Genomic DNA, 23,665 nt, shown 5'->3' on the forward strand with positions numbered 1-23,665 from the left:
GGACGTCCACATGGAAAAGCAGCGAGCCTCGGGATGTAAAAGACTTTCAGCTGTGTTAGACAGGGGCCCTGAAGTGGCTGCTGTAGAACAAGCAAAAACGTGGAAATGTTCAAGCTGAGAAACATCTGATATATTTATAACGGCCTCCTTATTACAGAATCATTTTACACTGTCATCAAACCCTCAAAGGACGTTCAAAAGGAAACGTGTCTAGTGATCGGCCTGTGTGGCTCTGAGCTGCTTTGTTTGTGCCACTGACAAAAAAACATATGCAGCGGTACTCATGTTCCTTCATGGCCCTTAAACATCGACACAAGTGGCCTGAATGTTTCCCTCCACTGCAGCACAGCTCAGAGGGAGATAACTGCACATTAAACTCCACTACATCTATTGGCTGCTCTGCACATTCAGATTTCACGTGAAACACATAAGCATTTTTTTTACATTTTTTTTTTACAGTACGTATAGTAGGTACAAATCATAATCCTTGGCTCAAATGTCACTTTAACCATATAAAACATTAAAATACTGTTAATATGGTGCTGTTTATATCATAATAAACACTGATGGGAGCCACTCTTCTGCAAAAAAGCACATTTTACTCTTGATTCTTTAAGTCCAATTTCCTGATGATAATTTTGTATCTTTATATACAGTAGATTTCAAATCTAGTTATACTTCTGCTTTTACATCTGTCTTACACCAGTGCGGCACCCTCATTATAATCAATCACAACTGCACACTAAAACTGAAATTATACAAATTTTACTCTCAAAATGATAGACATAAAAAAAAAGTTTCCACTAGCAAAAAAAAAAGAAAAATTCAGAGCAACCGTTTTGCAAGTATACAGCTGTATGTTTCACACTATAGGTTGTCATCATATATAATGTTTAATTACTTTTAAAGAATATTATTAATGCAAAACCAGAATTCATTATTCAGATCCATTGCTCATTCTGAAGCAATACTGCAATTTACATGTAAATAAAAAGCAAGTAAACGTCTCACTTTAGGAAAAGTATAGAGATGTTTTAACAGCAACATACTTCAAGTGAAATAAGTCATTATGCAGCAGGACTTAAATCTTTTATATTATTTCATTATAATTGCAAGAAGTATTTTAACAGTGTAGCTATTTGCAATGTTTTAAATCAACACAATACTAATCATACGTTTTTTGTTGAATCCAATTGCAAAGAAGCTCTATTTAAAAGAAATTAAAAACTCAGAAATTTAACAAGTTTCTCCAAATTAGTAAATGTGTAGTTGTTTTATAAATATAAAAATAATAAAATGTATATGTTGTATGTTTTTCTGCAGGTTTCAGTCTCCTTTGAACCTCTCACAGTAACAGACATGAATGAAGTCGCATGAAAGCACAGAAGTCTGAGTGTGTAGCCTAAAATATATATCAGCTTTATTGAAACCTTTTACAAGACAAAAAAAACAAACAAAAAAAGTAGAGGATTATACAATAAGTGCAAGGTTTTGTCGGCAGTTCATGTTCGTGCCTAAAGCGTCGTGTGTGTAGTTTACTCTAATAGGATAGAACATAGTTACATAGAATACAATTCGTTTGCACGTGTTACAAGAGCAAACACATTACAAGTCGTGTTTTTCTGACACTTATTCTGAAGGAGGTTGAAGCGCTTGTCGGTTTCATACAGGCAAAGTGGTTTCTTTAAAAGGCCTCTGGGTGGAGGGGGTGGGGGGGAGAGGAGTTCTTCATTCATTTCCTTCAATGCATAGTTTTCAAAAAATAAAAATAAAAAAGTCCATAAAAATCAATAATAATAACAACAATTTAAAAAAAGAAGAAGCTTCGGCTGCATGGAGGAGGCAAACATGAGCGCGAACACAAATACATCCTGGTTTGAATCCTTCAGATTTTTTTTTCTTTTTTTTAAAGCAAAAACAAAAAGTCAAACTGTCCCACGTGCCTCTGTGCTGTGATGTGACGGACCTGCAGTCTGACTGTGATCACACACACACACACACACACACACACACACACACATACACACTTACACACACATACACACACACACACACACACACAGAGAGAGCTCACATCACGCAGGGTTTGATGTCCTGACACACGCTCTGCGGGTGGGGGTGGTGGTGGTGGTGGTGATAGTAGGATCCTCCGGCCGAGGGGTGGAAGGACGAGATGCCGTTAAAGTTCAACACAAAATCTTTCCTGTCGCACACAGACGAGTGGCTCTGATAACGAGGGATCCCCACTGCACGAGAGAAAGACAGAGACAGCTGTTAGTATATCACTCTGAGCATAAAACACATGTTTAATCAAATTATTTTACGCAGAAAGTTTGATTTGACTAGAAATAGGTGATTTTACATGCAAAAATATCTTAAAAATAAAACATTACAGATTCGATAGATAGATAAATCGTTGTCTCAGTCGCATAGGCCTGAAATAATAGGCCTTGTTTTGCTAAATGCATTATTATTAATAATAAAACTATTTAAGTCCAGGCTGCCTCGGACATTTTCAGTTGTTATTGGATATTTATTTACATAGGAGCAGAGATAAATTATTTTTTCTTAATGGTAGTTGTTGGATATTTACGTCCATAATATATAAACCTCCCAGTAGGTGTGACAGCGCAGCAGCTGCACCGTTTTAAAAGGCATAGAACATCTTCCCTTTTTCTTGTTTTTATGAAAGGCTTTTTTATTTTTACAGGTTTATTCTCAGCATCTGTAATGTGTGCATATGAGGTATTTTTCCCTCTCTCTCTGTGTGTGTGTGTGTGAGGGTTAATCAGACTGAGAGTGTGTGTCTGTGTGTCTGTGTCTGTGTCTGTGTGAGTGAGTGAGCCTCTCTTTCCAGAAACAGAAAAATAAATGTGGAGGCTGCTGCGGCTTCAAGGTCATAAGGACTCCAGATGTGCCCAGAGTGTTTTTCAGGGGGAAGACAGCAGGCTTTATCCTCCTCCGGGCCACAGCAGCTCGCAGCCCTGTGCCCGTTCACACACACTGACTGACTGACTGACTGACTGACTGACAGTCCTGTTCCCGCACCGACCCTGCTGCTGCTGCTGCTGTTAACAGTCCTGCAGCCCGTTTATCCTCCGTCCTGGCTCAATTAAGACGCTGCGTAAAGTTTAACAAGGCCTTCCGTCTCTTGTGGATAATACGCGGTGGTTGAGGTTGAAATCCTCCGCCGGTGTGGTCCGACGAACGACCTGCGCAGTCTTTGTTTAGTTAACCCCTGGGACCCCCTTTCCTTTTTCCTTTCGGGGCTCCACAGCGTTGGGGTTTGGGTTTGCGTTTGCTCGCCTCGGTGAAATCCCCCAGACTTTAGTTAAAGCCTCCGTGTGTTGTGAGAAAGTAAATGAGCGTGAACCGGGGAGGTGGATTAAGAGCGCGATCACAGAATAGCTGTTTTCCTTCATCTGTTCATTTGGCCGAGAGAGAGAGAGAGAGAGAGAAAAAACTTTCCGTGAAGACACTAGTGTCAGTTTTGTGCAAACCTGCAAACTGTGCTGTGCACCACAGGGACTCGTGTTGTATCACTACACACAGACCCAGCAGCTCCTGGATCATTTCTGTGTATTGGTTTAAAAATCATTTAGGAAAACTGAAGCTATTTCACTAAATCAACAGGCCCCGACAGTGCATGCTCCTGTGTGGCCTTTATAATCCAATTAACATTCAATGCAACTTTATTATTCAATAGAATGAATCAAATAGACGTTTAATTATATTGTAACCCACAAATGTCCAGGTTAGTTCATATTAGGGAGGAAAAATAAAAATTAGATTAGATAGAGAATAGAACTGAAATTAATCATGTTTGATTTTTATTTTGTAAGTGTGCAGGAATTTATATAAAGTAGGTTAAAAAGTATTGCATTTCTGTTTTTAAATGTTGGTTATATAAGTCAAATATGAGATAAATAATAGAGTTTTCATTCTTTGAAAACATCTTTAAATTGTCACAGGCCTGCTGCTGCAGATAGAGATCAATGGTTTACATCTGGTGCTTCAAGGCCTGTGTGGATGTTATAACCTGATTTAATGTCGTGCTTTTTTTTATTTAACTCTCAGAGCTACAGGCCTTGAAGCTGTGGCTCGTCGGTCGGTGGATGGGTCTGTGGTACCTGATAGGTCGGTGGAGTGGCTGTCCCTGCCGTTCTGGTGGAGGTAACTCTGCTCCAGGGAGTAAGGCGACATGCCGGAGTGTAAACCGGAGGATGCGGGGCTGCTGGAGGCGAGAGGCTGCTGCTTGATGTACGGAGAGCCGCCGGAGGACGCCCAGTGTGCGGATGTGCTGGCGTACGGGGAGTGGCCGTCCAGCGCGCTGGCCATGGCCGGAGAGGACGGTACGGGGCTGCTGCTGCTGTCCGGCCCGTACTCCCCGTTAGACGGCACGGGGCAGCTCGCCATGTACGTGGAGCCGGGGCTGGGGGACATGTGGGGGACGTGGTGGCCGCCGCTCAGTCCGTCGTAGCCCCCGGCCATTGAATTGCTCATCATGTCCAAGTTGTAGCTGTTGCTGTGACAGGCGAGGGTCGCGGATGGAGCCTGGAAGTCAAAGCTCTGTGGGAGAATGGAGGTGCCGAAGCCGATCCCGTTCATCATCCGGTACATGGGCTTCAGAGCTTGACATTTTCTTCTGAAGCCTCTGGGTCTGCGACGAAACGAGCCCTCCTCGAACATGAACTCGCTGCCCGGGTCGATGGTCCAGTAGTGGCCTTTCCCCGGCCTGCCCAGCCCTTTGGGCAGCTTGATGAAGCACTCGTTGAGCGAAAGATTATGCCTCACCGAGTTCTTCCAGCCCTGATACGAGCCCCTGAAGAATGGGAAGCGAGCCTGGAGAAACTGGTAGATCTCACTGAGTGTCAGCCGCTTGGTGGGGGAGCTCTGGATGGCCATGACGATGAGAGCGATGTAGGAGTACGGAGGCTTTTCCGGTCGCCTCAAACCAGAGGTGGTCTTCTTCCCTTTGGCCGCGGTGGACGAACTTTCTGTGGCGGCTTGAGAGCTCAGCATGGCGGGGTGCAGGACGCCGGACGCCGGGCTGGATCTCAGAGGAGGCGGAGGGTCCAGCTGCTGCTGAGGGGTCTCGGTCGTCATGTCTGACGTACGACTGGCGTAGAGAGGAGAGGAGAGGAGAGGAGGGAGGGAGAAAAGACGAACTGCACTGCGAGATGTTTCAGAGGAGAAATATGTCGACCCAGCCGGATCAGTGTCCTTGCAAGTGAGCGTTACACCGCCAGTGGTCCTCAGAGCCCCAGCGCAAAATGGAGTGAAATCTGTCTCCAGTTACGCACGACTCTCCCGTTACGCACGGTGCTCCCTTGACGCATGAAGAACGCACGGCGGGTACGCACTGACAGAGAGAGGAAGAGGAAGAGAGAGTGGTGGTGGTGGTGGTGGCGGTGGGGGGAGCTGGTTATCCACCGGAGACTGAGTGTCCAGGGCTTCGGTCGGCTCGTCGCACGGGCTCCGCCGGGTATCACAGCGGCAGGACGTGGTGCAGTGTGGCGCGCCGGGTGGCCATCGACCGCCTTAACAATGTCTCAAGTGGAGGAAACGCGAAAAGCCCTCGACTTATTGCGCGCAACAGTCCAGCCAAACAAAGCGCGACCACCTATCATTTCACAAATCTTTCTTCCCTCTGCGAGAGCCCCCACCACCCTTTCTCCTCATCCGCACTCTGCAAATCTCACTGAAATCAGTGACGAACGGAGCCACCCCCCTCCCTCCAGCCCTCTCGTCAAATCTGGCCCAAGTCCACTTGCCGTTCTCGGCAGCGTTAAAGCCCCACTGCTCTCCCCTCTCCTCGTTCTTCCCCTCCCACTCCCAGCTCTCTCCAAGTTGGGACGACACGCAATTAAGCCATCTATCAAACCTCCCCCAGACATCCCAATCAACAGCGCCACACGCCACAAGAATAAAAAACGACCCCCCCTCCCCTCCTCTATATGTACGAAGCTGTGATTTCAGCCCGACGTGCCACAGATCATACATTTTCTTGACACGAATAAACCACCACAATGTGTGCAAGAGGTCCAGCGTGCAATCGAAACCATGATGCTCAAAACATTCACACGGGCCTGCATGATATCTGCAGATATTACCCAAACGCATCGTGGTTTAGGCAATGAAAAACGCATCATCTTGTATTATTTGTATTATTTTGCTCATAATTTCCTCCCCAAACTGCTCCAGAGGATAACAAAAACAAACTGTCCGCGGTGCCGGGGCTGGGGCTGGGGCTGGGGCTGGGGCTGGGGCTGGGGCCGAGGATTGTGAGAGAGATGGAGAGGTGGTGGTGGTCTTTACCGTGCGTGTGTAAGTAAGCGGGGGGTTGCGCTGAGTAAATGACTTTGACATGAGTGGAAGCAGGCTTTTTCCATCAAGCCCGGCCCTGGATACCACACACAGCGCGCCAGTGTCAGCTTACCGCCCCGGGCCAGAGCCGGTCCCATGGGCCCCACGTTCATTAGAGAGAGAAAAGCGAAATTAGCCGAGCGGGCGTCGACAGTTTCCTCCCCTATGGAGACATCACACACAGATTTGTCCAACATGATGGAGTTATATATCCCATAGAGATAATATCAACATCCGTGCTGCGATGGAGCGGAGATCTTTGGGATTTGAAGAACAAAAAAAGGGCAAAGGAGTTTTTTTTTTTTTTTTTTTGCTTGTGCCATGAATGCATCTTTTTTTTTTTTTTTAATTCCTATGCATCTTTAATTTTTTCAGTGTCACTCTCGGTTGATGTCGCTGTGTCCCCTCCTCAGGCCTTGTACTGAAAATATAAACCACAAAACACAGTTAGAAGTCTGCAGATTAAAAATTATTTTTTTTTTACATTTAAATTTTCAATTCACACACTTAAATCTGTGTTTCCGTGCACGTGCTTGTCGTCACTGCTCTTTTTTTTAAGTCTACATATGTCCTGGACAATAACAGGCAACAATAACCTTTGCACTTTTTTTGCACAACAAAGGATGCATGTGCGGATAAAATCATTTTTCCACCATGACACACACACACACACACACACACACACACACACACACACACACACACACACACACACACACACACATACAGGAGCAGTGTTTTTTTTTTTTGGAAGGAGCTGAACGGGGCCCAGAAATTTCCTGCGACATCAAAACTCGTGACCCCCCGTGGAGATTCAGGATGCCCCGGCCGCAGAGGGGAATCTTTGTTCTGCGAGGCTTTGAAGACGGCATGCACGCCGGCCGGCGGCTGCTGCGTTTACGCACCGAGATTATACGAGCTCCTAATTTAGCTCCTTTTGGAAAATATCAAGCGATCTGCGCGGCCACCACCGCTACATCCAGCTCTATTCAGAGGTGTTTTTGATAGAGGAGTTTGTCTTTGGAGCCGAGTCACGGCTGGAGGCCCCTATGAGCCTATCGCCGACATAATAAGGCCTCGTGTTTGTTTTCATGTTTAGGCTGAGATTATTGTTTATCCCCATAAAATATTAGATAGATTACATTTTGAGAAAATTTGCTTGTGGGCCTGCCTGACCTCAGGTAACCTGTTTCAAAACCCTTTAGAAATAAAATGCTCGTGGCTATTTAATAGGCTATATCAATATGGTAGATTAGATTATTAAAACCATGTATTTCCATTGTTATTTATTCTAAGGATATTATATTAGTTCGTTTCAAAATAATGTTTATAAAAACACTTACGCTGTTCCATATTTTTTCAATCGTCCTTTTATATAAAAATGTGCCTGGAATAAACAAAATACAACAACTACAACATGAACAAACACTGACTTCAGGTCTGTGTGACGGTAATCTAATCCTCTCCTGGCTGCTCCCTCCGGGTCTCCTCCGGCCTGAGCTTCCTGTGGCGGTGCCGGCAGCTTTGGAGCTTTGGAGCTGCCTCTCCGGGACTCTTGGGAAGGTCAGGCGCGGTTCAGTCTGCCGGAGTGTGTGACAGACTGTTTGGACTTCCTAACATTGTGCCTGCCTTCAAGTTTGGTTTCATAACACTGCGGGCCTTGTTCGTGTATAGACAGAAGCAGCAGCAGCAGCGGGCCCGAGTTCCTCACTGACTGCACTGCAGGCTGCTGCTGCGGTGGGGGTCGAGGCCCGGGTGGAAGAAATGCAGAGACAGTTTATAAAGATGGAGGAACAGCGAGGAGGAGGAGGATGCAGAGAGGAGAGTGCATGCAGGGACGCTGAGAGGAGAGGACTGGGCACGTGACAGCCACACACACACTCATACACACACAGATACACAGGTGTGCTGTTCTGGCGTTTCACCTGCAGGTCGCAGCATTGTTCCTGCAAACAGGAGCGAGTCTCACCTGTCACCTGTCTCACCGTCCGGGCGCAGCCAGGTTCAACACAGAGGCAGAGAGGCGCGAGCTCACAGCACGAGGCCTGTTACATACAGACACAGCAGATGTCCAGGGATGATGCTAGCCTACAGGAGTTGATCTAATAAACTAAAACTAACTTTTAAGTTTCTGCATTACACTCATAAATCTGAGGTGGAAAAAATAAATAATAATTAAAAAAAATCTCCCTCCACTCATCAGTGAAGAGTAAAAGCTCATCCTCTCTCCTCCTCCACAACATTTACTTCTACTCTATTTAAAATAATCTTCACTAATTTATTATCATCAGTGATTCTGTCCGAGCAACTTTCACCTCTTCATTTCGTTTTTATCTCAAATGAAACATTTTCTCTTGTGATAATAATTCATAAAAAAAACAATATCCATCTATTTAACAGAGCTGATTCTGAACGAAAACTCAGCAGCACTGTGTGTAAACACTGCAGAAATAACCAGGACTAAAAGGAGCTGGATACATCTGAAATCCGAGTCATTAAAGACCATTAATAAAAATAAATACTCACATTTTTATTTCTAGTTACATTTATTATTAGAAAAATAATACAGGTCCAGACCAAACTGTGATGTTCTGCTCGTTGCACCGTTTCATTATAGCAGCTCTGGTGTTTTACAGTTTTACATGACGAGCATCAGTGGACTGGACGTGCGTGCTGTTGAGTCTGGGGTCGATCTGTTTCAGGACCGCGGAGAGCAACTAAAAGCCCCCCCACCCACTCCCACAGTCCCCCCGACACACACATTGACCGTGGACACTCTGCAGGACGGTGCGTGTGGACATAGAGATCATATAGTGCTTGCATTTTAATCTGTAAATATCCATATGACTGATGTTAATGAGCAGAAATTACGACACCAAATCTGACATGTAGTTTATTATTGTTATTAACAATATTATTATTAGTAGTATTAGTATTATTATTACCATATACTGTTGCTCATAAAGTTGGAATATATATATTTGACCCTTTCTAATGAAATTATTCTGATTATGTGATTTATTCTAATAGATAAAGTGTATATCTTCTTAAAACCGGTAACTGGGGCTCAGTATGTAATCACTGCACCCCGTTAAAGGTGATAACTGATGTGTATAAATAGAAATAAAAGAGGAATGTGTCTGAAAACAAAACTATTATAACAGTGTACTGATGATCAGACATGGGACAAACTGCATCGGCATCATTTAAAGGATTAATATCAACGATTATTCTCATAAAATAAAGATAATTTTATTAAACGTCATTTATTTCTATTCTAGATGGATGGTTATAAAATCTTTAGAATTCGTGTTTATTGTGAGACAGATTTCATTGTTGCGGCTGAAATGTAATAGGAGGAATATAAAAAGTCTCGTGTTACCACCGAAACTGTGGTTGTGTTGTTTTATAAATCCATTTCGTGTTTGGCACGTGCAGTGTGTCACGGTGACAAATGAACAAAGCAAAACAACATAATGATAATAACAACAAGAAAATGATAGTAATATTGTTGTTTTTTAATCTTTTTTCTTCTTCAATATAGTCAATCACTGGTTTTTCTTTTTTTAAATTATCATTATGATTATATAGCTTTTTTTTCCTTTTTTTTTTTAGTTCAAACACCAGTCACACCTTTCACTTCGTTTTTTCTTGTCTGCAGTCAAATCGACCTTTTGTCAATGTTTGATGTTGAACAGGTGTAAAGGCCTTTTCAACCCGCCCCCCTCCTCTTCTGCCCCCCCTCCCCACACATCTGTACACCTGCTCCTCTCCTCTGACACCCCTTCCGCCCCTTTATGAAGAACTCATTGAACACCAGGGTCCCATTGTTTCACGTTTTTTTATTCTTATTCTTATTATTATCATCATCATCATCATTCATAAAAAATACCAGACATGCATGAATCAATCTCAGAAGGGGAAACAGGACATTTTTCCATGCGTTTCTATATAGTGCAGCCACGTGACTCTCACCGCAGCTCAGTCAATATTATTACTCTTATTATTTATATTTATATATATTTACAGAACAATATTTTATACAGCAGGTCATACAAAACAAAACATGAAAATATAAATAGATGAATAGTTTTAAGTTTCAACATGGCGCATGCAGTAGAAATGACCAATGAACCATGGATACACACACACACACACACACTCTCTAAACACCTCTAACACACACTCACTCACACACTCACACATACACACTCACACACACACAGTGGAATGTCCTGGGATGACAGCAGCTCCTCGCTCAGTCACCACACACACACACAGTTGTATTTATATTAACAAGACGCCACGTTTGTTTGTTTTTAATGACTTACAGTAGTCATGATGAGACAAGAGTCCCACACAGTTTTAAACAGCTATAAAGCACTGAAAGCTAAGAGCGCCCCCATAAAAGTGCACATCATCATCATGGGTCAAAAAAAACAAAACAAAACAACAAAACATTACAAGTCTGACGTCAGTCCAGGTGTTTTTCATTCATGACAGCAGGGAGTCTATATGGAAGCCTCGCGCCTTGCTGGGCATCTTGAAGGCGGCCTCGGCCCCGCTGTGCTGCTGCTGCAGGTATGTCAGTGCGTCTCTGCTCGCGTGCTCCGATCCGCCGCTGTACGTCGCTTCTGACAGGTACACGTGCTGCTGAGCCGGATAGTTCAGAGGGTACGGCAGCACGTGATGCGCCCCTGCTGCTGCTGCTGCATGGGACCAGTAGAGCCGGGGGTGGTGGGGGACACTGTGGTGGAGGTCAGCAGCGTCATTGTGGCTCTCCTCTCTGCGTTTGAACGGCGTGCTGAGGATGCTGTCAATGGCGAAGGAGCTGGAGAACTTGGAGGCCCCCCCCACCCTCTCCTCCGGGGCGGGGAGGAGGCGCGTGTCCTCGCCGCTGCTGCAGCTGAGGATGTCCTGGCTCTCCCTCTCCCTCTCCCTGTCCCTCTCTCTGTCCTGCTCCTTGGAGGGCCTCTTGGCGATGCGCTTCCTCCTGCGGCGGAACACCCCGTCGGCGAAGGTGTACTCGCTGTGCGGGTTGAGCATCCAGTAGTTGTCCTTGCCCCACGGCCTGGAGGGGTCCCGCAGCACTTTAAGGAAGCAGTCGTTGAGCGACAGGTTGTGGCGCACCGAGTTCCTCCAGCCGGTGTAGCTGCCGCGGAAGAACGGGAACTTCTTCATCAGGAAGTCGTTGATCTCCGCCAGAGTCAGGCGGCCGCTGCTGGACTCCCGGATGGCCATGGCGATGAGGGCGATGTAGGAGTACGGGGGTTTGGGTCTGCGGGTGTAGGGCTTCCCCTTGCTGCTGCTGCTGCCGTCGCCGCCCTGCATGGTGACAGGTGCCGGGCTGTTGGCCACGCAGTCCCCGTCCGACCCCAGCTCGTCTCCGGACAGAGGAGACGGGACTCCCCCCTCCGCGTCCATACACAACTCCAGCGGCTTCTGCACAAAGTGGTGCGCGGAGAAAACTTCAAGTTTCATTTTTCCTCCTCAGATGATGATGATGATCTTCTTGCCTTGAACGTGTCTCCTCAGTCGGAGTCTTGTCTCAGCTGAGCAGGTGTTGTAAGCAAGTCCTGACAGACAGCAGTAGGAAAAGTCTCTCAGTTGAGTGTTTGTGTTGTAGAGGCTCGTGTGCAGCGCTGGAGGCACCCTGTGAGCCTCAGTCTGGAGCAGCAGAATACAGATCTGTCTCCGGAGACAGGCTTGTCTTGCTATAATATAACGCCTCGGCGAGGGACGGCCCACAGGCGGAGTTACACCATGCAGCCCAAATCCATTGAAGCGATTGAGTGATTTATGCATGTTTACAATTGACACTAAAACAGTGTGCGGAGAGAGGACAACTGTAAAAAACTATCTATCTATGATTAATTAACAAAACAGATTAGCCTATTAATTTGTTTGTCTGGGATGAAAATAACTCCAAGAATCATCATCATCAATAATTCTTGCTCTTTTTTTTATTTATTTTTTATTTTTTATAGTTTCCTCTCCTTTTAATCGCCACTCTTATAAAACAACTGCGGTGAAAGATGAAAGGTGAAAGATTCAATGAGACTTTTAAGCTTTTTCGTTGGGGAAATCATGGCACATTTTTACGCACAACAACAAAAACAAATCCTCCCTGAAGCGTTATAAAGCTCTGGGTGTCCCTGGGTGAATAAGTCGTAAACACACGCAGAGAGATGCCACTGGAATAGACATCGGAAAAACAAAAAAAACAACAGACATGGGTGTTGCTGCTTTCAACTTTCAACCTGTCCTCTCCCTCCACCGGCGCTCCGGTGGAACGGGGAAGTAAACGCGCGCGAACTACTGAAGTAAAAGAGATGGGCTTGGAGGAGTTCCACGTACAATGAATGATATGCAAGCTCTCAGGTTAAGCAAGAGGGTTGGGAGAATAAAAAAAAGAGTGAGAGAGAGAGAGAGAGAGAAAAAGAAAGAGAAAAGAAAACACAGATCGCCTGAGAGGTCATGAGGAGTTCAGAGGAGAGGCAGAGGACCATTGCACCTGCATGCAAAGGGAAGACCGGAGAGGCTGAAGCCTGGCTGGGTAGAAAACAGGAATTTCACCCGGTGACTAAAGCTGTGATGCAAATGAGTGGAGAGGAGAAGAGAAGGGAGGCTGTCTCTGTGTCCTGGTCTGTCTGTCAAAGTATATTTGCATGTTTTACTGTTGTTGGGTGTCAAAGGAGACCCCAGAATAACAATAATTATCATCATTATCGGTTTAAAGTGAGATTGTACACAGGTTTTTATTTCAATGTTTCACTGATTTTAAACCTTTAATATGAGGAGACAGTAGCAGTGGTTGCTCATTAAAGCCAGACTAAAAACTGATGCAATCAAATCTTTTCATGTGAAATAAGCCTAAGCTAATTACAATAGGATCATTTTCAACATTGGTGCCCCCTGTTGACAGAAGTGAATGATATCACATGATGGTTGAGTATGAAATTGAACTTTTTTTCTAGAAACAAAAGTTTATGCAATAGAAAAAATGGGGTTAACTGTTTCAAAATAAGGTTACAAAACCACAACAAAAACATGGAGTGGTAGCTGCAGCAGTTTATTGTGACCCAAAGTTGCATTTTGTAGCTAGGTGACATCTAGTGGCCTTAGTAATTATGACAGTAGCGAAGGAAACGGTGCAGCGATGTGATAAAAAAGAACGACAAAAGATGAACGTGACAACAAAACACGAGAAGAAGGTGACACAGGAGAGCCGTGTTCGTTTCCCTGTGTGAGAATATATAGCAGCAGTTCATGTTGTGACCGTTCAACAATGTTAAACATAAACACGACAACAAGAGATCGTCTAACGTTGAGGAAACTACTTCCACATCTATTGTAACAATTTGCCAGCTGCTGTTGGTGTATAGTCATGTTCTAGTCCAGTACAGTGCACATACAGACAGGTGGAGACGTCCCGTGCTCCGCGGGTCGTGTGATAGGGTCGGACAAGTGCATCTCCAAGAAGAAGAGACCTGTAGCTACACCAACAGGTTTTAAATAAACTGACACCTGTAAACCAAATATCTGTTTGTCCCACAGACGCTCCACCTGTCAGCACCTCCTCAGAGAGATGAAGACTCAGAGAGACACTAGAGGGTTAACATGAGTTATGAGTTTGGCCCGAGGCCAGTAATAATCATTAAGCTGTCTTCTCTGGCACTCCTCCTCCACCTTCTCCTCCTCCTCCTCCTCGGACCCCTGTGTAACAACCCGCTGCTCCCTCACACTCGTACATGTAAACCTTCGTGCTTATATAAAGATTTATTAGTGATCCTGTGATAATTTTGGGGATGACGCTGACTGAAAGCACATGAAAGGCCCCTGTAGGAACAGAGGCATCTCATAACGAAACTATAGGATAGGAGATAAGGTCACTATAAACTAAACTGCTGCTCCTGATAGCGCTTCAGTTCAGATATGAGTCTGTACTTGGCATCCTGAGCCGTTTCATCTATGTACTGTAGGCTACATGTTTAAAATTTATCATGTAATCACCACCTTGCATAGACATGACAGGCATGATTGAAGATCTGGTTGTACTCTGAGCTGTGTATGTGTGTGTGTGTGTGTGTGTGAACAGACTGAATTCAGAGGGTATGTGGGGTAATTGCGTGTACATGGACTTGAAGTCTGTGACAGTTTTTTTTCCAGTCGTTGGTAATGAAAGACCTGGTGACAGCCCCGTCTTTTAAACAACATTAACTGTCAAGGTTTGTCATGGAAAACAATGGAGCCAGATCGTGTGGCGTGATTGTTGTGAGTTATGTTGTTTCAATCAGTCAGTTCGTGTTAACGCTGATGATGAGTCACTGAGTACAATTAGTGACGTGTCCCTCTGAGAGTATATTCACCTGCAGTTCATGTGTCAAGGATTTGATCTGAGTAATAAGATATATGAACAAAAATCAACGCCGACTTATTAATTTTTCTCGGGCCTTTCGAGCATGTCACACTGTCTTCAGTTTCCTCTGCTACATGGGTGTGGTCGAAAGCTCTGAAAGCTTCATATAGGTGCACAAATTGGGACTGTGCTGAATAACAGAAGTGACATCATAGGGCCCATATAAGGAAAAGGCCCCTGGTTTTAATCTGCTGTTGTCAGGGGCCCCAATGGAGTTGTTTTCTTGGTAAATTCATGCAAAACCACTGATGCGCGTTCCAGGCAGGGGCAGTTTTTCGGCAAGCAGTCTCTGCATTTACCTCTAAAACAACTCTGTCTCGTAACGTTCTGTTATTATCTCACAGCGTGGTGAATGTGCAGGTCACAACTTGTCCACCAGAGCGTTTTGGAGTTGTTGGATTGTGTATTTGATGAGTTTGATGAGGGAAACCAAGAAATCCCATTAGCCTCCGTAGCGTAGCTTTGAGCGGCCCTTTAATTTGTCGGTGCAAAATAGCTTGCACCGACAATTAAAGGTAACGAACCCACTCCTAAGACTATAGGCAGTCAATTTGTTGAACTATCCCTTTAAACACTTTCCGTAACTCACTCTAAGTACAATGCAGTCTCTATTTATTACAACAACTGCGTATGTGAGGTGCTTCAACTAATGCAGTCCATGTGTAAACAACAGTGCAGAACAATCCATTGTTACACCCGTAGGAACAGAGGCACCTCATAATGAAACTATGGGATAGGATAAGGTCACTATAAACTAAACTGCTGTTCTTGATAACGCTTGAGATAGGATATGATATCACCACCTTGCATATACATGATAGGCATGATTTGAAGATCTGGTTGGACTCTGAGCTCCATGTCTCTTGGTCCAGAGTCGGTGCTGATGTCAGAAACTCTGTAGTATCAGCTGTGATGGGGAAAAAACGATGTCGGAGAAACCAGAGGTCGTCAGACGGGCGACCTCGAATCGAATTTAGATCCTGGAAACTGCTTCCTTCTCTCACCAGGATGTTGCTGCAGCAGCTGGAGAGTCGAAACCAAAATGTTTTCGTTGAAAACTCAGGAGGCCGACTGCTGTGAGCCTAAAACCAGAGCTGAGGGGAGAAGCAGCGGCATGTGTGCTATCATTATCATCACCGCCGCCGCCGCCGCCGCTGTACGACACTCTGACAAGACACAAAGAGAGAGCCCTGCACCGCTTGGCTGATGGTATAGTTGTGCCTGTGTGTGTGTGATGAGGTTGTATTTGATTTCAGGTACTCTGCCAAGAAAGCTGCACACACACACCTGTGCGTAAGTGATTCAGTGTGAAAGGCAAGAACACCTGTTTTTTATCTTACACATGGCAATTTGAAATCACAAGTGGAAAGACAGTTTTTCCCCACAGGCGTCGGTGGCAGAGTTGTCTTATCATTTCTCTCCGGATCTTTGTATTTCGGCTCATTTCAGCTTCTGAGCGACATCCCATCAACATCCGAGAAGGTCAGCATCATCTTTCACCTTTGGGTCCAAGTGAAAGATGATATATGTAATGAGATCGCTTTTAATTGGAGAGGTCATCGAGGTCAGAAACGTCAAGTTGACTCTACGCTAAGACTCGAAGAAGCCCAGGAATCACATCGGGCTTATATAACCTGCTAACGTGTCTAAAATTGGCACACTGTTGTCTTAGCGCACCTTTTCAGATTTCAAGTGTCTCCTCTGAGCAAAAGGAGAAATCTCTTTTAAGTGCTGACATGAATGGAATCCCAGTAATGTAAATTCACTGGGTGAATCCTTCGCTGCTCCAAAAATAGCCCCACCTCTGTGTGGCGGTCTGCGCTCACACGCTAACCCTTGTCTGCATGTCTCTGGATGACTTCTTACCTGTATCTCATCTTTGTTTTCTTTCTTCTCTGTGAGTGAAGGGTGTCCAGCCCCCATGTCTTTTTGTATAAACAAAGTACAGGCTGTGTGTGACAGGGAGGAACAGCAACAAGAGGCGCTGCGTTGCTGAGATTCCCGAGATTCCCTGCAGCAGATTTAAGTCTCTGACAGAGGCCGGGCCGCCTGATAGTAGACATGCTTCAGTGGGGCGCACAAGTAGGCACTGCGGTGCGTCTACATCCGCGAAAAAACTCAGACATTCCACATCAATTCCTCTCATTCCTGCACTCGGCACAGTAGGCACCGGTATAGGGGTTTGTGTATGGGGAGTGTTAGTATGGTTGTCTGCAGCTGTGCGTCTGCTCAGGTGTGGGTGTGAAAGTGTGTGTGCGATCGCTCATGTGTTCCGACGAAATGGAAGAGTAAGACGCGCGCATTCCATCTAGTTTATTCTTCAACCTGATTACTGTAATTACCCAACAATGCGGCCCTCTAAATGTTCCCCGCCGCCTGCTTTGTTACGCTCCTGTAGAATCATACCTTTGTGTTTTCTTTTTTTTTTGGTGGATAAATGGCGGGGGGTCACGCAGTCCATATAATCAGAGGCACACCTGAACACTTACCGGCGACGAGCGCTAAGTTCCCACGAAGCTGCCGGGATACATAACGAGAACTTATATCGATGAATGCATTTCCGAGGTTGCATGTACAGTGAGATACCTGATACGCCACACACACATAGATGCAAATAAGGCACATGTAGTGACTCATACCGGTGGTTTTGAAGAGTGTAAATCTTGGCTGCTTCTGTGTCAGCGATTAATAAATGAAATCTGATTTAAAAAGAAAAAAGAAAAAAAAAACGAACAGTATATCCTGCAGTCAGTTGGCAACCGCGCGATGCTATTTTGGGTTCTCCTGCATTCTTACCTGAGGTGCTCACACCCTGCCAGACCAACAGAGAAAAAAAATAGATACATATAAATAAACGGAGCCAACAAGGGTGTAATTAAAGTAATTAAGGAAAGAGGTGAGGTACAGGTGAAGCACAGGTGAAAGGCAACCTGGCACTACCAGCACCATGTGACTGCATGCATAGGCAGTGATGTAATTCTGGGTCCCACCACCACCACCACCACCACCACTGTATCTTTTTTTCCTATGAAATTCATTGCAATCTAATTTTTTTTTACAACTCTAACCTATGGCGTGCGAAGAACAGAGGTGACCGCATTGGGCGTACTTGCTTTGCTCTCTTTTAAAAGTTTGTCTGTGCGCCAGTGGGAACTTCCATTTAATTTTTTTTTTTGCATCATACCAGTGGAGCTGTTAACAGTGTGGTCTTGTTAAAAGTACAAATGCAGCATATTTTCCTAAGTGCACCTGTCGAATCCTTCTTCTTGTCTGCAGAGGAGCTCCTCTGATTCCCCAGTGACCCCGTTCTGATTTATCTAAAAGACTCGAGCCCACAGGTCCTTGTGTTCAACTTTATACCTCCTCAGGTTATCTGAAGTGTAGCTCTGATTAACCCAAGTGGCCTTTTGGTCTTATCCCATAAAAAAAACCTAATTGGTTAAAAAGTGACCCTCTTGACCCCAAGTTTCATCTGGTTGCTGCAGGTTCTCCAGTGTCCCCTTGATGAGCCTGAGTGCTGCTCAAGTTGGTCATGTTGATACCCCTCTGGTTGGGCAACATGTACCTTAAATGCCCAGTTGGTTCTCCCAAATGCAACCAATTCCCTGGCCCTGCAGTCTTCAAGCGATCTCCTATCAACCAAAACAGGTAACCCTGGACACTCATCTCGGACTTTGATGCACAGTTTATTGTGATTGTACATGAGCAGATGTCTAATGTTAAAGGGATAGTTCAACATTTTGGCAAATTGGCCCATTGCCATAATCGCTATAGTCATAGCAGTAGGTTCGTTACCTTTATTTGTCGGTGTAAGCTATTTTTAGAACGGAGGAGCGGAGCGGCAGGCTGTTCAGAGCTACACTATGGAGGCTAATGGAATTTCTTGGTTTCCCTCATCAAACTCATCAAATACAAAATCCCAAAACTCCAAAACGCTTTCGTGGACAAGTTGTGAGCTGCACAATCACCACGCTATGAGATAATAATGGAACGTTACAAAACAGAGCCGTTTTCGAGGTAAATACAGAGTCTGCTTGCTGAAAAACTGTCCCTGAACGCAACGCGCATCAGCGGTTTTGCATGAATTTACCTCTAAAACAACTCTGTCTCGTAACGTTCTATTATTATCTCATAGCGTGGTGATTGTGCAGCTCACAACTTGTCCACGAAAGCGTTTTGGAGTTTTGGGATTTTGTATTTGATGAGTTTGATGAGGGAAACCAAGAAATTCCATTAGCCTCCATAGTGTAGCTCTGAACAGCCTGCCGCTCCGCTCCTCCGTTCTAAAAATAGCTTGCACCAACAATTAAAGGTAATGAACCTACTGCTATGACTATAGGGATTATGGCAATGGGACAATTTGCCAGAATGTTGAACTATCCCTTTAAAGGGATAGTTCAATTGTTGGTGCAAGCTATTTTTAGAACGGTGGAGCAGAGCCGCAAGCTGCTCAGAGCTAAGCTACGGAGGCTCATGGGATTTCTAGGTTTCCCTCATCAAACTCATCAAATACACAATCCAACAACTCTCGCTCTGGTGGACAAGTTGTGACCTTTGTTTTAGAGGTAAATTCATGCAAAACTGCTGATGTGTGTTACCGTCGGGGGCTGTTTTTCGGCAAGCAGTCTCTGCATTTTCACAACTTGTCCACCAGAGCGAGAGTTGTTGGATTGTGTATTTGATGAGTTTGATGAGGGAAACCTAGAAATCCCATGAGCCTCCGTAGCATAGCTCTGAGCAGCTCGCGGCTCTGCTCTGCCGATCTAAAAATATCTTGCACCAACAATTAAAGGTAACAAACCTACGGCTAAAACTATAGAGATTATGGCAATGGGCCAATTTGCCAAAATGTTGAACTATCCCTTTAAATCTCTAGGTACAAATATATATGTCTACTTTTGTGGCCAAAATCTGCACCGTCACCTTTACACCTCTCATGCCTTTTAGCATCATCATCCAAATCATGAGATCTGCGGTCTACAGGAAACTCAAACCCCACCGAGGGGCGGAAGCAGTCCTCACTGCACCCTGTAATCCTGCCTCTAAAATGTTACTGTCAGTGCATGTCTGACTGACGGTAAAACCTCCGTCATGCAGGCAGCCCGGGCCCGATTCCTGCCGCTATCTGCCGCTATCGTCCATTTCAACTCTTCACACGCTAGAGTCCCCCCCTTCGCATGCCGAGCTGGGAGGCGTTGAGGGAGTGTGGGTGGGGAGGAGGGGGAGAAGGGGGGATAAAGAAGAAAAAGGGAGCAATGATTGATCTCAGCCATAGACACCTCGCTTTATCGCTGCAGCTGATAGGACCTACCTCCATTCAGCAGCGCTGTAGGCTGTTTTTGTGTAAGCATAAACACAGGGCCAAATCAGTACCTGCGCTGCACTGTTTACCTGGCAGCCGTTCAGCCCTTTTCTGTCTAAACTTGAAATAGGATCCAAACACTCTACTCACGCATAGTGGTTTGCACGAGATGCTTCGCCTGCCTCTCAACCTACCGCGGGGCTTCGGAGCACTATTTTTGCACCGTCTGAACCTTAAACGCCTCTCTTATTTCTTTGATTGAGAGGTGGAACATCTAGCTCGGGGGCTTCAACTGCAAACATAGCATCAAATTTGAGCCGTTACCAAGGAATCATCCTACAGACAACCTCAACAAACACATTTGCTGATTGATAGCATTACGGTCGGCTGTGGGTTATATTTAGATCCCCGTTTTTTTTTTTAACTGTACCACAATTAACAGCTTAAGAAGAACAACTGCAGCTCCACATGCACATTCTTTTACATTTTCCTGCCATTGGCCAATAACTCACATTTAAGTCTAATTTTCTAAAAGTCTAAAAGAAATAACAACAGACTAAATTGAGTGTAATGCAGATGGAGCAGATATTAGCTAAAACACTCAGAAACCAAATCTTCGAAGTGTTAGATGGTGGGTGCAGGTGGGCAGGGCTCGGTGTGACTGTTTTGTTGTGACATCACAAAGTGACAGGAAGTCCTGACGGCTGGTTTTAAGGCTCAGTTTCTGAATACAGGCTGTGTGCGTTTCTCTGTGGACTGAGGCTTTGATACTTTCATAGTATTATTATAGAACCTAGAGCTGCTTTATAATCACACTACACATGGACATCTACCTTTATACTGTATGGAGCTTTAACACAAACATCTACCTTTATACTGTATGGAGCTTTAATACAAACATCTACCTTTATACTGTATGGAGCTTTACCTTTATACTGTATGGAGCTTCAATAGAAACATCTACCTTTAGACTGTATGGAGCTTTAATACAAACATCTACCTTTATACTGTATGGAGCTTTACCTTTATACTGTATGGAGCTTCAATAGAAACATCTACCTTTAGACTGTATGGAGCTTTAATACAAACATCTACCTTTATACTGTATGGAGCTTTAATACAAACATCTACCTTTATACTGTATGGAGCTTTACCTTTATACTGTATGGAGCTTTAATACAAACATCTACCTTTATACTGTATGGAGCTTTAATACAAACATCTACCTTTATACTGTATGGAGCTTTAATACAAACATCTACCTTTATACTGTATGGTTTGGTCTCTGCTGTCTCACACAAGTCTGCCAGCTTTATGGGAGAACAGGAGATCGGTCAAAGCCAGTAATTTATAAAGCAGACACATCCGTCATTTCAACACCTCAGTCACTGGTGCTCTCCCTGAGTATTTGCTTATGCTGCAAATATAGTTGCACGTGTGAGTGTGTATCTTCCTCTTCCTTAAACTTTCTACAACTTCATGTTTGAGCCAAGGACAGGTCAACAACATGTCATACCATCAGCCAGTTAGACAGTCGTCAAGATGTCACATGAACTTAATGAAGGGGGATGCTCCAAATGGATCATAGAGAAAAACAGACCATAAACTAACGACTACAGACATATAAAGCACATCTCTGTTTGCACATCAATCGACCTGTGACTGGTCCTGACGCCACAGTGGAGAAACTCTAGACTAACTCTTTTATCCCAACTCAAATATCAAATGTAGAATCTCTTGTAGACTTTACATGGCTCACTGCAAGGACAATTAGAAACAGGGGCTCCTGGGCAGATGTTACTGTTTGTAGTAAGTGCTATTAGATATTGATTTGGTCATAATTCGTAAATGAATATCATTAAGGATCGGAAGTTTGATTGGGGGTGGAAAAAAAAAATCCTAATCTCCTCCAGCTGGTCTGTGGGGTTGTAATGGTGTCCTGCCTCCGCTCCGGCATTGATCCGCCGGAGCAAACAGCAGCTGCCTGGCTGCACGACACACCACAGCACCCAGCTGGTGTAAAACCTATTAGCCAGTAAAAGATGTTAGACAGCAGAAGTCAGAGTTTAATGCATCTAATAATAATCAAGGCAAACTGGCTGCTGAGATAATACCAATGATCTTTAAAGGGTTAAATTCTAGGAGGATGCTGCAGGATCATGTTTCTGTTATATCTGATAATACAAATACCACAAAAAAGCCAAAAAGCAATAATAACTGTTGTGCTAACAAACATTGTCATGAAGCCACAGTCATACAGGAACAATTAAAACTTTATCGTGTTGCGGTTGGGTGACATATTACAATGAAGACGAGCCATTGTAGCTTATTCCTCTGATCTTGTCATAACCAAGCAAAGCTGTGTCAATATTGAAAGACATTGTGGAGCATGCTCAGTGCTCAGTGGCTGCAGGAGGAGCGGACGTCACACAGCTGCTCTTTACTCAAGTCTCAGGTTGACGTAGACAGATCTATCGTTTTATTGTTGGTTCCTCAGAGAAAAGATGAAATGACCTCAGCCCCATCAGCTCTGTAAGAGAAGTTCATTTTATTAAGTAAATTAAAGTAAAGTATGTTATTATTTCATCTTGTAAGTGTATTAATATCAATGTACTGGTAGTGTACTTGTAAGTGAACTATTTCAACACTTCTTGGGACTAAACTGGTCCACTTTTAGTTTTCAAAACTACACTTATAAGGAGTATAGTGTGAACACAACAAGTTCAGATCTAAGTTTTATTTTTTACTGAAATACTGTGAACTATAAGTAAACTGTTTATACTGTATATGCACTGTTTAGTACATTTCCTAGTTTTATATTTCTAGTTAACTTTTGAGTTTTTGAAAGTACTAACTTAAAGAGGAACTATGCAAGATTTTTACTTTAAAGGGACAACGAGGAGTTTTGGAAAAGCGAAGCGTTTTCACACTACATTTATGAGCCTCCGCGCACCGTGAAATTCTTTGACAGGCGCAAGACGGACTCATGTTTTCATTCATCAAGAATTAAAGTCAGAGGTTCGAAGACGATCACATACCGTCGTAGTTCCGACCATAAACGGCGATTCGGCGGCGTTATTCTCATGACTCGCCGGGCAGCGTCCGCGAAACCGAAAGTAAGGAAGCGCTGGTCGGCTCAACCTGCATTTCAGCCACCACTAATAATAACAAAATAACGATAGAGACAAAACGATATATTTATCGAAAATGGGCCCATTAACAAGTGTAGATTCATCCACATTAATATGAGACTTTTTTGTTGTCGCAGAATTTTTCGTTCTGCCGCTGGAGAAACTCCTGGTTGTCCCTTTAATTAAACAGCTTCAGAGTAATTGTGATGGTTAAATGACTTGTTCCAGGGAGAATGGAGGCTCTCTGCCTTCCACCTAGCGTCTCTTGGCTGAAAACCAACATTGCAAGATCAGAGCTTCCGACCCGGTGTCCCAGCTCTCGTCTCAGCGGCACCGCGACACAAACGTAACGCACCCCGTAACCCCGTAACAAATGCACATGGCCAGGAGGAGGAGGGAGGAGGGTTAGCAAAACTTTAATATAACTTTATTAGCACTTTAAGAATA

General features: G+C 44.4%; 2 protein-coding genes across 2 annotated transcripts; both read right to left on the reverse strand.

The window, feature by feature from the left end:
- Positions 1–2,070: 2,070 nt before the first annotated feature.
- foxf2b (forkhead box F2b) lies at positions 2,071–5,106 on the reverse strand (the record flags this gene model as incomplete). Its single annotated transcript, XM_083969858.1, has 2 exons — positions 2,071–2,246; positions 4,131–5,106. The coding sequence occupies 2 exons, from the start codon at positions 5,104–5,106 to the stop codon at positions 2,071–2,073; spliced, it is 1,152 nt and encodes a 383-aa protein (XP_083825984.1).
- A 5,754-nt stretch (positions 5,107–10,860) lies between these two features.
- Positions 10,861–11,847, reverse strand: LOC310984607 (forkhead box protein Q1-like; the record flags this gene model as incomplete). The annotated part of the gene is made up of 1 exon (XM_083969859.1): positions 10,861–11,847. One exon carries the CDS (start codon positions 11,845–11,847, stop codon positions 10,861–10,863), a length of 987 nt encoding a protein of 328 aa, XP_083825985.1.
- Positions 11,848–23,665: the final 11,818 nt, after the last annotated feature.

This window comes from Trachurus trachurus (genome assembly GCF_905171665.1).
Source record: "Trachurus trachurus genome assembly, chromosome: 4".
NCBI classification, from domain to species: domain Eukaryota; kingdom Metazoa; phylum Chordata; class Actinopteri; order Carangiformes; family Carangidae; genus Trachurus; species Trachurus trachurus.